Source organism: Cyphomyrmex costatus, unplaced genomic scaffold (assembly GCF_001594065.2).
Source record: "Cyphomyrmex costatus isolate MS0001 unplaced genomic scaffold, Ccosl1.0 scaffold141, whole genome shotgun sequence".
Classification (NCBI taxonomy): domain Eukaryota; kingdom Metazoa; phylum Arthropoda; class Insecta; order Hymenoptera; family Formicidae; genus Cyphomyrmex; species Cyphomyrmex costatus.
This window is the reverse complement of record NW_017275402.1, coordinates 1,923,023-1,939,351: the sequence shown is the minus strand read 5'-3', so window position 1 is coordinate 1,939,351 and position 16,329 is coordinate 1,923,023. Positions and strand designations below refer to the sequence as shown.

Genomic DNA, 16,329 nt, shown 5'->3' with positions numbered 1-16,329 from the left:
ATGTACCGTGTATGATGCGCGGGTGTGATACAACGCCGGCGATGCAGTCGTGTAACTCGGTAATTGATGGCGCGATCCGGAACTTCGTCGCTGTCATGATAAACGCTCGCACGTGTGTATCGGAAAACGCGTGAGATTGCGTGTCTTCGAGATTCTGAATTATTACCTGAGTGATTGATAAGCGTAAATATTATATATGATGCGCTGTGCGAGGAAAAAGACGTTAAGAGGATTTAAGTCGTCTATTTTACCGATTCAATAGGACTTACGTACATATGATTTACGTGTCATCGACACACACACACAGCTACAACAACATCGCACGCACACATGCATTTTCTAATTAACTGATTTTTCATATTGGATATCTAAGCCTAATATTCTAAGCACTCAACATTGTTTATATAATCCTTAGTGCAAATCAAGATTGCTTTATATGTATACAAAGTATACACAATTTATATACATATAAAGCAAATATTATTATATTTGGCAAAAAGGATATTATACCAATAGCATCATTTTAATTGAAAATAATTTTATTAATTTTTCCAATAATATCATTAATGAAATAAATACTTCACGCTCTAGCTTTAATAAAATTTTATTTATTTTGTTAAATTCTATTTAATGCCGTTGTTAAATCAACAAAATTATTTTCAATTGAAATAACGTTACTGATTAAATTTTTTTCAGTGTACACGAGTTGTGACGCCAGAAGCTAAGAACAAAACTATAATTTTCCAACCTTTTCCCGTAAGGTCGACCGGTTTGGATTATTATAGTTGGGTGTAATTATAGAAAAATTTTTAGATCTGTAAAAGCAGCTCGAAAAACTCTTATTTGAAAAATAGTTCGGTAAAATAGACGATTTTAAGATCCTTTCAATGATCTTATTGCGACGCAATGAAAAGTAAACATCGTATCTTAATCAGTATTGAAATTTAGTGAGATAATCGTGTAAGGTGTCGTAATATCAGTTCCTTAAAAGTTACATAATCCACCATCATCTTTTTGCTAATTGCTTCGGAGTTTGGAATCCATGGAACATCGAAAACTTTCTCAAGTTTGATACAACACATATGCCGTGCTTTCATAACACACGTTTAAGGATGTGTAGGACGTACGTAATCTCGTGAAAAATTATTTACAAATATGCCGCGGGACATCAGATGACATCGTAGTAAAATTAATTCCCTCGTCAGTTTCGATGAAAGCATGTTGTCTGGCTTGGTGTCTCACGATACTCCTCCTCTTCTTCCTGCTAAGAGTGAGAGGATGAGCAACCGGTATCACGTGTTGCACGACGGGGAAAGGAGGACCGGTGTCGACGAAAACACACATATATATGTATACGTATCGGTAGTAGAGTCTTTTCTGACGTAACGTCACGGCTTTTCGATTTCGAGTCGACAGTTTTTAATAGTTACAACCTGATGCTGTCTTTTATAACGAAGACAAGCTGTCCTTGAATGTTGTGTGATTGAGTTTCTTTAATAAATAAATTATTATCGCGGCACATTTGCAGAAATCGATTGACAACACATATTGCATAATTTTTTTTATTACAAATGGCTCATCATTATTTATATCTGCATCGTCCAGATTGCCTTACTATCACGATTTAACTCGTAAAATTCCGAATTAACTTTGAGATATTCGTAAATCTTATCTGACTCGTCTGAGAGAAAATCATAAAGTTTTAAAAATTTTATCAAAATATATTTATTGTATTTAGCATTTATTTACTTTGCACTTTCGATAACAATACGATCGCAGAGTTCTTTTCTTCAATCGCCTGTCAAGTTTAGAATTAATTCGCTGGCCATATGGCTGCGCGAGAAACGAGAGGATTAATCGAGAGTGGCGCAAAGGTGTAATCGTCTGCACGAACTGGCCAGATCACTTTCCGTCTGGCGCAACAAGAGGATCATTCGCTCGCTGTGAGAGACGATCCGATCGCGGAAAGGAGCGCGCATCCTGCGAAACGCACACGAATGGTTATGCAAGACGTTCGGCGAGGCAGGTTCGACCGGTCTTAATTGCGATCGGAGCAGCCTGGCGAGTTCGAAACTAGTCGGTTTGGCCGTCCGGTTCTGCGATTCTCGAAGCAAAAGAATAACGAACGAGAGGCGTAAACGCGAGGGAGGGGAGGGGGCGAAATTTAATTACTTATCTAACGCCGGCACGTGTTCGCACGAGCTACCGGTAGACGCGAGTAAAAAGTCTTCGTGCGTTGATACGGTGAATATTAGAATTGAAGGAACGATTAGGTTGACTGAGATATTTGCACTTACTAGAACCGATAGTTGATACTTATGTTTAAGATTATCTTAAGTACGGACTTAAGGTGTCATGTGAATCAATTAGTGAACCGTATTAATATTATAAAACATTACTTAAGACGATTTTGAAACGGACTATGAATACCGGCTTAGGACTTGAAAAATATATAAAAACAGAAATCTGGATTTGACGTTAAATCGTTATTTGTATTTTAACAAATTGTATATTAACAATACTAAGTTTTTTCTATTATTTTTCATCATTCCATATATCAAAGTATTGCGAGTAGATACACAAATTGATTAGAAATGTTTATGAATATATATGAGTTTTATAAATTTTTACATTTTGACCGTATTATGTTATGGTAATGTATCTAAATAATACGATTATACAATATATATAGATATGTATATCTGTAAATTCACACGGAAATTTTATTTATATATTAAGATCCGGTTTAAAGACCGATAAGGTCTTTTTGTGTTACTTTTTGTGTATTTATTATATATTGTGGTCTTATGACACTTTGTTTACATAATATGAATTGAATAATTCGCGTCGTCCGTTTGTCTGACGTTCGTCGATTTGATCAATTTTCTTTTATAAAGTGTGTAAATTACGAAAGTAAATTATCAGTAAATACGGAAAATTACTCATCGGCAGGAAGCCGTTAACTTTGATCACCTTTTTATTACATGAAGAACCAATAAATATTATTATATTTATCTACCGGTAATTTAACTTGATTGCATGTAATGCGAATTTTTGTTGCGTATCTTTTATCGGTTCAAGGGTTAAGTTCTCTTTTCGTGATCTTTATGGTTAATTACAGACTCTCTTATTCCACAAAACAGACAGCATTGTATATAATTACTCGTTGCTTGACAGACTGTATATATCGATGAAAAAAATTCACGTGTAACGAGACATGGTAAACGGCCATAAATGTCCCTGTGTTTTCGAAGAGGAGGAAGCAATAATCGCGTTTATTAGTCGCTATTAAGATCCGCGCAATATAATCGCTAATTTATAATATACGCAGTCATTAATCATTAACGACCGTTGTAATTTTCATTTGTCGAGTTTCTGCGATTTATCACACATCGCGTGCAACTCGTAATATATTTTACAATTCGATCTTGGCGTATCACATTTGTCTTCGGCATTTTCAAAAAGCGTATATTGTTGAAAGATTTATTATGTAACATCTAGAACTGTTTACTTATTTAAGTGATTCATCGAAGTTTAAAATTTAAAATTTATGGAAATTTTTTAATTAAATTAATTACGAAGAGTTTCTAATTAAATTTCTTATAACTTGTAAGAGATCTTACAGGTTTACCTTTCATTCTATAAAAACGATTTCAAAGTCAAGGAAAAAATGCTCGTATCTTTTTACTGTCAGAAATCAGAGCGTGAAATGCCGCAGGCAATTATTTTAAAGGAGATACTTTTTCAGAATTTGGTTATTTGAGCAGGAAAAGTGACACGTATTACATGATTTGCGGGAAATCGTGATAATTCTCTGGCGATGGAGAGCTCGATGCCCGCGAGGAACCATCTCGCGAGACCATCATTCCTGGTCTTCAAAGGGACCCGTTGAATCAATATATGAGATTCTCAAGCACGCATGCGAGTACTGACACGTGGGTGGAACCGTTTCTCACGGCCATCTTGAGTTACACGCCATTCTTTCCGGCGTGTGCAGTCTCATTTATCCCTCCTTATAGTCCTCACAATTTGCGTATTTATTCGATATTTGTGTACATAATGTTTTACGTATGGCATGTACGAAAAGATAACATTTTTCTTGCCGTATATAATAGCTTATATGTTAATTCAGAAAACACAATGGTTGAGTGAACTCACAGTATAATTGTTGTCTACGATTGGAGTAAACTTTCACATCCATGATAAATCTGGAAGAATAGTGCTTTTTTCATTTTTGAACGTCATCATAGTTTTCCATTTATTTGTGTATAAATAGTTATTTAAAAGAAAATACAAATTTGTGCATTATAAAAGATTAAAAAATTTTTTATGCACTTTTATTGGATTTTTGTTTTATGTGAAAAGAAATACACGCAATTAATTAATCGCAAAATTTTTTTAAATTTCAATAGAAGCTTAACCTTTCAATTAGTTTTAAATATATTTTGCTGCAATAGGAATTTTATTTGCAATATCTTTTTTTTTTGACATTTTTTTACTTGTCCTTTATTCGTCCACTTTTTTCAACTTTAAAATTACTTTTATAATGAAAAAAATAACTGCAAGGCTATATTGGCTATATATATCTTATTATATAATAAGTGATTTATTTATAAATCTCTTCGTGATTAATTTAATGAATAATTAATGACTTTTATGAATTTTAAATTTTGAGCTCTGATAAAATCACTTAAGTAAATTAATACAAGTTTTATTCTAGATACTAAATAATCAATTTTTTTTATAAAATTGCGCGCACAAATCTCGCGATAATTTCATAACTGTATTTACTTGTAGTACATAGATGTTAGGTGGATTTCTATTTGCTTACTCTTTCATCTGTGGAATGTTTACAATTACTCATTTTGCTATATAAAAAATGCATATTTTATACGAATATATTAATTTTAACTTTGTATAATAAAAACATGCCCGTGAATAGCGCTATAATAAACTATTGGAAAGAGGGAAATAAAAATTTCACGAATGTTTAATCATGAATATGTTTAATTATTCTTGGTGAAACGGATGAGAATTTAATTCATTTGTCGCATGCAATTTTAAGGGAGTAAAAAGTGAAGAGCGAACTGATTCACTTTTTGCTGATTGATTACTTGCAAAAAAAAGCTATAGAAAAATTATGTTTGTATCGAATCAAATAAGTATCCGTGCGAAAATAAATAGCCGTACGACGCGCGAGTGAGCGATACGAAATTATATAAATGTATACGCGCACGTCGAGTTTAATGGCTTTCGGATAACTGTACTGGCAAATCGCGGGATAGGAGAAAGTCAATCTATAACGTTGCAGTTCTCGCTGATATAACGAAGAGTTCCGATACGTCGCTCGTCCCGCGAGCTGAAATCTAATCGCGAAACGCCCGAGAGCGACGACGACGTCCGGGAAAAGCGTTCTCGCGAACGCTGCTATCGGGACACCCTGTACAGCGCGGTCCAAGCGAAAGTCCGTCGGTAAATCTCTCACGCGGCGGAAAATCTCCTGGCGTGCACGACGCCGATATTCGGCCGGCGATAAATCGCCGATGAACCGTGAACGCGAAAGAGTGGGTCTGATGAGTTCGGGGCGTAAATCACGCGCGGTCCAAGGAGAAAAAGAAAAAGAACGGTTGCCGTAATCGTACGCTTAGGATTTTACGGCTGCGGCTAGAATTAGGAATAGACGAGCAAACGGTCGTAAAACGGTGAGGATGATGCTCATTTGAACGAAGTCGAAGAATTCTATCGTATCTTTCGTGCTACAACAAGCCTACCTTGTTTAGCAGTGTTGAAGGTAATCTCTTAAAAATATCTCAAAAGTTACGGTCTGATAGCTTTGCGAAATTTTCCGATTTGCATGCGTTAATACAATACATAAAAATAGATATCATACGAAACTATTATTACATTAGCTATGTACATATATTCAATTCAATCCTTCTATTTTTGTAATGCCTAATCATGTAAGAGTAATTAACATCTGTTCGATATACAATATTCAAATAAACTCTTTCTCATATAAATCATACGTCGAGGTAACAAAAATATAGAAATGAAAAGGATTAATAAACAAATTCAAGGAAAGAATGTGGGCATTCAATGAGGAAAGAGATGCGAGATAAAGTAAGATTTATCTCGAGAAGTTAGAAACTGCCGACCACCTACGCCTCGCGATCCATTTTCACTTGTCTTCCTGTAACGAATCCACGCGCTAACGACTCCCGACGCGAACAGCAGCGCGGATTCCTCCGGTGGACAACCAAAGATGACGACGCGGTCGTCGCGGTCGTAACCCCTCCGCGGCGTGTCCATAAATCCTCGGTTCCGCGCAGCAACATTTATAACGCTTGCGACACCGCTCGCGGCATAATCCAAACGGTCCATTCAGCTCCTTCTCTCCCTCGCCCTGCTCCTCCCTCGTCACCGAGATGCACCCCGAGATCGCGCGGATGCGAGCTGCACCCACGAGGCTCCCATCTATCGTCGTGTCTCGTTCCCTTCTCCTTCGCCCTCGTGTCACGCGTGCCCTCTCTTCCTCTGTATACACTTCGCGGCGCCTCGCGAGAGAACACACACGTATATATATACACGTGCACGTACATACACAGGACACGTGCATGCACGCGATGCACGCCGCGCAAAGCGGAGAGCAAAGGAGAGTGCTCCGTGCCGACCGGAGCTAAGCCGGTCTCACGGTAGTTGTTCGGGGTCAGGGGGCGATATACCTACCTACCTACCTACCTACCTACCTACCTATCGGGCCGGTTGCGCTGGAGCCTGCGTGTCGCAAGCACCTCTCCATATCCTTCTCCCATCCCTCTCCCTCTTTCTCAGTCTCGTTATTCCTCCGTTTACTTCTATACTCGAGACTCTCTTCTTTCACCTCCGCCGACACACCGCGCTGTAACCCGCGCGAAGGGAAACCGCAGCGGCAGGCGTAGGATACGGTATCCAGATAATGATAAGCCGAGAAGTAAATGCAAAGTTTACCACCGATTTCATTTGAATGAAATTTGTTATATCGATCTCCTTTACAGCCCGGCGAAGAAATGATATTCTTGGCCGTATATGTGTGGGGAAAGAGAGAGAGAGAGAGAGAGCAAAGGCCTTGCGTTGCTGGTGTTAAAAACAGACGCATCACTCCTAGATATTGGAGATTTAATGCTTCTGTCGAAGCATTAGATTCTCGTACTTCTCATCAAAGACACCGATCGAGGGAATACCATGTAATCAACCGACCCATTAATTTAATTACAATCTCAAACGCTCGTACGAGCTGGTAAACATGTAATCGGTGAAGTTAATCGTAAACGACGACTAAGAGGATCGTCGAGAAGTGCCTATCATTATATTTAAACACTCACGTGTGTGATTATATTTAAAATTAAACGCCATTGCTAAACGGCAGTAATAAGATCTACGGTGTCACGTGGGCCACTCTTCAGAGTATTCCTTGAATACGCTTGAATAATAGTCGGCGATAAAAGCACACGAGCGTGTGCTGTCATCCTTAACTCCTTCGGAGAAATGGTTAATTGTCTGCGCGCGTACACGCACGCGGAATCATCGAATGTACACGGTGTTCCAGAGTTATGTGGCTCATCTTTTATTTATGGATCCATCAATCAATCTCGAATCATTTCCTTCTCAATATTAATGCCAAGAATATTTACCCATTTGTTAATCCTGAATTTTTTTACGCGGTAAATATTTAATAACGTTATATACTTAATACTCAATTCGATGGTATCGTTTGGTTAAGCTTATTCGAAATTGAAATATGACACCTCTCTGTTTATGTACTTTTAAAGTTTCATTATATTTACGAGTTCCTTATTTCTCATCGTGTGCGATATAATTGAAAAACGGCGACCTTTTTATACCTTTAAAGAAAAAATCGACTCCGAATTAATCCGCGTTTAAAAGGCGGCCCGTTAGTTCTGCAGCACCCTGTATCTCAGGCATTACTTCACGGCAGTAAGGCGCATTAACATTAATCTCTTGCTAAATTTAATTAAAGTGAAAGCAGCTTGACATCGGAGATTCACACGATGGTCTCGCCAGCATGTAGCATCTGGGCACTTTCAAAATACGGTATAGATAATGAAGACGAGTGACTAGCGCTATTTAGCCAATTTTTTGTTAATCGCGTACAATATATGCGCAGCGATAATACACGCACGTGTGTAAATTACGCGTAATCTTATTCGGATGCAAGACGTATGCAAATGCAGCGGGACTCAAGAGCGCGGCATGACGCCTCGTGGAATTGAATTATTATCGTTACTACGATTGATTCATCATCCGACGATTATTACACCTGACACAGATAAGTCCCAGTGATTTGCCGGCAATTATCTTTATATCAATCTGAGATCGAGCTAAGACTTTATCTGTAATCCTGTAATATTGTTTACCGTTTGTCACTTGTATCATTGACTGCGTTGATTATAAACAGCTCCTATTGGAAGAAATTTAATGTTTTACTCTCTCTAATTAAATGTTTTTAGTCAGAATTGGAACAATGATTTATATTATCATACGATATGTAAATACCGCATGTGTTACAAAATAATTATCATACGTTCCCATTACAAATTTGGATGTAATGTTTCCGACCTAACAATTTTATAACTAATTAATTTTTTATCTCAAAGTCTTTCATTATTTTGAATATAATATAAAATTATATCGCGTTGTAGACTGAAACAGATAATAGCGTGGCACGTCATCGATGCTTAATTTTTCTGTACTTACGCGTGTTTAAACGAGAGATGACTAAAAGGGTGTGGGGAAGGTATTTTATCTACGGACTTTCCTCCGCAACTGTACCACCGCGATCAATGGACTCATCTCGTATGCGGGCACACCTAACGTTGAAGCCGCGGTGCGTGCGCGAGCGTGCGTGAGAGAAAGCGGGATCCGATATCATACGGCACATAACCGCGCAGCCGCGGGGATATCCTCGATTTAAGACCTCGCATCGTGTTCGCCCACACGACGCGACGTCCCGCGAGGGGCACCGCGCGAGCCCGTCCGCCGCGCGCCAGATGCCGGACGATCATAATTAACCCTTTCACTGCTAAGTAAGAGACACCGTCTGCTTTCTGCTACTTTAGATTCATACATGAGTCCTAGTCCTTACGAAACCATTGATGGACCATTAAAGTCTCACGAATAATCTTGATGTAATTTGCGTTCTCCAGCGTGAGGGGCTTGTATACTCGAGATATTATATTACCGCAGCGAATAATCGCTTTACATACATTTGGTTTTTACAGAAAATATTTTGAATGAATTAATTTTAAATCAATTTTATAAAAACTAAGAAGATACAATTTTTTTTTCCAACTTTTGGTTTCATAAGGAGGGAAATATTTAATAATTATTGTAAAATAGAGAAAGAATATAATAGGATTCTCTCATAAATATGTATGACTAAAAAGTGAGAGATTATTGTTCGCTGTAGTAAAGAGTGTAAGAGCGTATAGAGAACAATGGCAATATGGAAACTATATTTTTCCCGACTTTTCCCTTTAATACTGCAGATTATTGTACTATTTATGGAATGTGAATGGCATTAAAATCGAAGCGAGACATCGAGCGCATCTCGGCACTGCACTGCAAAGTATAGTAATGCGATTCCACTGCGATTGGGTATTTATACATTGTAACTGCATATTTTCTTCTACAGCAATAATTGAGAGAAGGACGCGGACATTCCTCGCGCGGACATTCTCCCGACGGCCGATGCATAACGCTCGACAACTAATCGTTAATGACGGAAAAACCGATTGTAATCTTTGGAGTCTGTAAGCTTATGTAGAATATTGTCTGGATGATTTGCATAATGGGTGAATCTCTCGGCCGGGAGTTACTTGGCGATCAGCAACAATATGCCTTTCTCTTCGCAACATACACGCGGATGCTTAAGATGCGCGCGCTTGTCCGCGTGGCTCTTATAGAGATAATCCGCTCTACGGTAATTTACTAGTTATGGCAACTAGAATCATTCTAAGGATGAAATTATCCCCGTAGCTACATATGCGCAAAACGGAATTATACCTACGATCCTCGTTGCAACGACCGACCCTCTGATTTAGCAATACGGCTTGGCTTCTCTGTCTTCCTCACCCCCGCCTATCCATTTCTCTTCTATTCATTTCTCTACAATGTTACAGCACGCGGATATAATTTCATGTCTGTAACTAAGATTCGTCTAAATCTATGCACGTGTAAAACGTGTATTCACACAATGAATCTTTTTACATTTGCGGTCGATTGGAGAAAGTCTGTAATGCTTAGGTCAGGAATACTACTGCTCGCATCCATTGTTAATCAATTTTTGGACTTATTTTAATAATATTCGCCTGTATATTGATCGTAGAGACGAGAGATTCGCACACGTCGTTTCTTATGCGCGCGTTGAAGTCACCGGAGTGCCCCTTAAAATAAGACATCGCTTCTTATATTGGAATTACAATATATTGCAATAAATTCTATCTGTCTGCAATATTATAATTAATATACATTCAGTAATTGATTTAGATGATACGATCTGGTAATTAATTTTTTGTTTCATTATATATCTAAATACGTTGATATGAAAACTTTCGTCGGTTCAACTAAATTATTACTTTATGTAAAAAGTTTTTATACATTTTATATAAATATCAACCATTAAATATGATCAAAAAATTATTTTTCTTTCGTCTTGTACTTTATTCTTATTTTTGCAGATAATTAGATTCATTAATTTTGTTAAGAGTTTATATCAAAGTTCATTATGTGATAAAATATTCGAATTATACATGAGACAAGCGCGGAAGTCGCTTTTGCCTAGGCGTTTTCATTTTCCCTGTGAAACAAACAGATGCGGGGGAAGATACGAAGGAATTAAAGGCCGATAAGGAAACATGAGAGGAGAACGCGATGTAGAGGCGAGAGGAAGCCGCGGCGGAACGAGGAGAACGAGCGAGGCGAGCGAGCGAGCGTGCACGTGGTGGCACGTGGAGAGGCGTGGTTCGTGGGAGGGCCCTGTACAACCAGACCGCTATAATCCACTTGGCACACGCTGTTCCGCTGAGCCCTACTCTTTTCTCTCGGCCGCGTTCGCCACCCTACTCTGGCTCTCTGCCTCTCTAACTCCGCGCGTTCACCCCTGCCTACGGCGCTGCCGCGCGTGTTAGTCGCCGCCGTCGCCGTGTTCTTCCGCGTGTGCATCTTTAAGGCACTTCGATCCGTTACGCCTTTCATTGGCGCAAGAATCGAGATGTTCCAGGAGGAAATATTCGGAATCTTAAGTCTCTCCGAAGCAAAAGATCCATGAATCGCTTATTTATATTTTTCGAATAATTTGCGAGACCAAATGAGAGAGAGTTTATAAAAGCTACAGCATATTTAATTTACTTTCAGCAACATTGAGAGATTAATAATTAATCTCATTTCTTTTATCCTTTTATAAAATTATCAATATAATATTTTAACGCGCTATATATAATACTATATTAATATATTATGTGATATTTTTTTAGTTTTTTCAAGTAATTATAATTATGTACATTGCGCTCGTTTAGTGTATCTTTTACAATGTGTTTGTTTATTATTTCCATAGCATTTCTCGTAGATAAGATTGCGAGCATTTGCACACATTCTACCTTTATGCTATATCTTAAATAACAGATTTTATGGTATCTCTTCGCGCGGGTTGTTAAGTTTCGCATGTAAAAATAATCGCGGATAAGGTATACAACGGTGTTCAATTAAAATGTAACTGTAACATACTACGTTACGGGTTGACGTTCTTTTGGTATCGGTTAATTTATTGCGTGGCGATAACGACATTGTATTTTATAGCAGCGAGAACATATATGTGTTTTTATTTCTTCAAAGCACGCGACTATCACAAGCTTGGCAGTTAGTCTGGTTAATTGCATCAGGCCGAGTTTTACGATGCAATTAGTGATCCAGAATTCCTGACATCCGGATGTCAGACATGATCGATCGAATTGCTTTATTTTCCATTAAAAAAGTTTATTAGACTTTATTTTCCATTAAGAAGGTTTATTAGACGCAGCTAGAATTTACGACAACATATTCTCTTTTTACTTACAGATAGTAGATCTCTTTTACGAACGGATTAATTAACTTACTAAATATAAATATATATATATGCTTATCTGTATACATACATGTTTTTAAGTTAAAAATATAATGATATTAAAATAATTATTATAATAATTTATCTAGAAAAATCACTGTTTTATGTAATTTATTTGTATTACTCAACGGTTAATCGAGCAATAATAAAATTTTATATATTTGCATTAGATAACTAGACGAAATATCTACTATTTACCACATGTTTATATTTTCTGCAGTGTATGCTAGCAGATATATGTAAAACGAGTAATTCTTTAATATTACATACATAATTCCTATAATTTTAATGATTTGTGTTTTCAATAATCTATAATACATCTCTCTTCATCGATAATCATACATTTTCACCTTACACGAGCTCCGATAATTAACGGGGATTACCAAGTCTAACACAGCTGATGCTTCATAGGTCGCGGAAGACTACCAATTTCATTGGTTGTTTTACGACGGTTCCGCGGAGCTAACGATAAACCCGGACCCTCTTCTCGCGCGCCGTTCAATTTGCCGTAACAGCCGGTCCATTGTACCTAATCGTCACTTCTTCCACGCGTATGTACACGTACCCCTTGCAGAATTGATCGGCGTCATGGTGAAATCACTTATAATCGAAGCTTCGCGATCGCGGTGGGTGGTCTCTGGCATGGCGCGATCGTGAAATTAAATCAAACCCGACTTCGATATCCATGACTATCGACGAGTGGCATCTCGATGCGTCGGGACCTTTTGCATCCGGTGTGTCTCTCTCTCGTATCGGATTACTCGCATAAACCCTTCCTGGTTGATTCGATAAATCATGTTCTTGTTGACTCTATCCTTGTTTCTTACAATTAAATAAGTGACCTAAGATATACGAGAATCATCATAAAACGCTAAGATTAAATAACATTGTGAATTTTTTTTAATCAATCACTTATCATTCTGATAAAAAAATAGATAAAAATATTTATTTTATTATCTTATTAAATATATCTTCTATATTAAAATTGAACTTCAGAAATTGTCATTTTATAATTAAAGAATTTAGTTCTCTTGTACGTTTTCATATTTTTCAGAAGTGTAAATTTAAACAAAATTGCGGAATTTCTAGGAGAAATATATGTTGAATTGCTAATTACTTACTAACGATTTTTTAATTACTATCAATTATTAAGAGAAAAAGCTGGAGTGTACTATATCGATGTTCTGTCGCAAAAGCATGGTCGTTGATACGAGACTGCCTATCGCTTGGCCGTTAGGGGATAATATCGCATAATAATAATCGGGAAGGGAGGTGGGGTGCGTGGTTGTTTGTATAGAACGGGGTTGTAGTATTTTAAATGCCAATGATTTCATATCTCCCCGGGGTATTCGAGACCATCCTATATAGGGATGTCCCGGAGACGTTCAAGTGCTCAGTCGACGACGAGGATTCACCGATTAATAAGATCCACCGCGAATCTCTTGATTGTGCTGAATATAGGGAAAGTGATTTCGGAAAGTTCTCTTGTTAACAATTGTCATTACATTTGCTTTGATTAGTGAAATAAGTATTACTAAAATGTAACGAAATTAACAAAAATTCATTGACGTAATAATATAATTTTCTAAGCCGCAGTAATCTCTACAGATATGATCGCCATGGATGCTGGATATTCTCAGTATGACAGATACTGTATGTAGATTGTATTCATTTTTTTCTCAAAGATTTACATATCGAAATTTGAAAATAGATTTGTGTTTTGATACTGATTAAAAAATTATATTTGTAGTAACTGTATAATCATCGTTTAATTTTTGTTATACGTTGTGTGTAATATAAATAAGTATTTAAAGAGAGATTCTATATATAAAATTGAATACTTTGCGAATTATATTCCATCTTGCAAAAGATAATTTTTTGTTTTATAATATTATTATAAAGTAGAAAAACATAAAAATATATATTTAAAATATATTAATTTAAAAAATATATAAATAATGATACCGAAGAAGGGCTACGAGCCTAATAAATTTGTTTAATTTAAACATTGAAATGTTTTTAATTTTAAACATTGAAATGACCCGATCGGAGTCGAAACGTATGTATTATTTATTCTCAATGTTATAGTTAAAAAACATTTCAACGATGATTAAATTACAAAATATAAATTAATTAATCAAGTAATAATAATAGTTGAGTCGTTGTGATTCTGATTTCACATTCCTCGCTCTGTTCAATGTTGCAAGTCAAAAGTTAACAATAAAAAGATAATCTAAGTAGCAGTAATGAAATAGAGAATTAATATTAAGTTGCATAAATTTATAATAGTAAATATATATAAGTGTACCTTAGTCAAATAATAAAAAATTAAGAAGAAGAGAGAAGCGTGTCTATGGTCATCCATCTTATGATGGCACAAATTACTTTTTATAAAACAATTTTGCAATAACTTGATATATTTTATAATATTTGAAATTGATGTCAAAACATGTGTAGATTTAAACGTCAGAGAATAACCGAGTTGTACTTAACACGCTGCTCTTGTACCGCGTACCGGAAGTGCAACATGCCACGCAGAATACCAAACATCAATATTAACCGCGCGTTCTTGCAATAGAAAGAAGTGTTGAACTGCGCTTTCCCGCCATATCGTTTGAAATTGACATATCAGAAAGTTTTTCTTTAGAAAAAAGGTTACAATCCACTTTTGCCTCTTCGCGCATAATGAATAATGTTAGTTTATACTTCATATTTGCTAACATTTAACGATAGACGGTCTGCGCATTATTTATCAATCAATGTTCGAGGTCTCTTATTGGAGAAACGTGCATTATATATTGCACATCTTACACCTTACGTATATTTAGATGAAGAAATGTTGAATAAATAATAAGCATTAATAATGTTCATTAATTACGTTAACATGTATATATTCTTATTTTTTTCATTCGTATTTTTATCGAAATTATTCTTCTGTTTATATCAATATTTTCACGTTAAATTCTTTGGAGTAAAACCTCACTTTAAAGAGTGAAAATTGAGTCGGTCTTAAAAACAGTGTAACAGATTTTCAATCTTTAAGAGTGAAATTTTATTTTTCAGAATTCACTCTAGGAATTTTAAAGAATAGTTTAAATATTAATTGTCTAATATAAAAATATAATAACCGAGTGTGTGCCCATTTGGGTGTTGCAGGGCAACTGCATTCGCCGAACGGCGACAGCGATAACAGCAACGGTAGCCAACGTGCGGTAGCTGTTACTCGTAGCGAGGTAGAACAGCAGCAGCAGCAGCAACAACAGCAGCAGCAACAACTACATCGCCCACGACAGCAGCAACGTCAAGCGACCGCTACCGTTCCGGTTCTCGCTTGCACTAATCAATCGTCCATCACCACGACTACGACCGCCCTCACAGTGGCATCAAGCATGCTACTTTTGCAGACACAGGTGAGTTCCGTTTATCTGTTTCATATGATGCACTCTATCTTTAGCTCTCAAATCAAATTCGAATTGAATTCAATTCGCGGAGATTCATTAAATTTCGATTGAAGAAGGTAAAGAAAATTAAGGGAAAAGGATTATTTGAGCGATTAATAGAATTAAGGGTGAAGCTTGGTTATAAATTTAATCGACATTCTGAAATATCGTTTGTGCTGTGAATCTTGTCAGTTGGTTGTAGCTATACGTCGACTGAACGGATCGGTTAAATCTTCACTTGCATGTCTACATGATGCAACATAAGTTGTAATTTTACGTAATAATATTCGTCCGTGTAAACGCTTATATCTCATCTCATCTCTCATAAATAATTCCAAGAAGGTCTTATGAGAAATATGGATATGTAATATTCTTCAAAGAAAGTAAACCCAGGAATAACATGCTCCGTACAAGATCGAGCAATCTCCAGTCAGTTAAAAGATTAATTTTTAATATTGTAACATGTACTTTTCTAGTTGAATATTTATATAATTATATATCCTTTGATATTAAATAATCGACAATACATAGATATGATGATATTTAATGAAATTCATTATTTTCTAAGGAACAAAATGTTATCTAAAAATTGTCTAGAAATTGCCTTAAAAAATCAAGCTCAAACATTTAATCGCTTTTGAAATGTTCAAGTTTCATTCTCTTCTTTGCAATTTATGCTGCATACATTCTAAATCTAACGGTAGACTACTTTCCGGTTCTTATATCATTTCT

General features: G+C 36.4%; 1 protein-coding gene across 1 annotated transcript in view; it reads left to right on the top strand.

The window, feature by feature from the left end:
* Positions 1-16,329, top strand: part of Hr38 (Hormone receptor-like in 38) — a 63,992-nt gene that overhangs the window by 40,778 nt on the left and 6,885 nt on the right. The window contains exon 2 of the mRNA XM_018551546.1: positions 15,314-15,567. Coding sequence (XP_018407048.1) covers positions 15,314-15,567 — 254 coding nt within the window. The remainder of the gene's footprint in view (positions 1-15,313; positions 15,568-16,329) is intronic.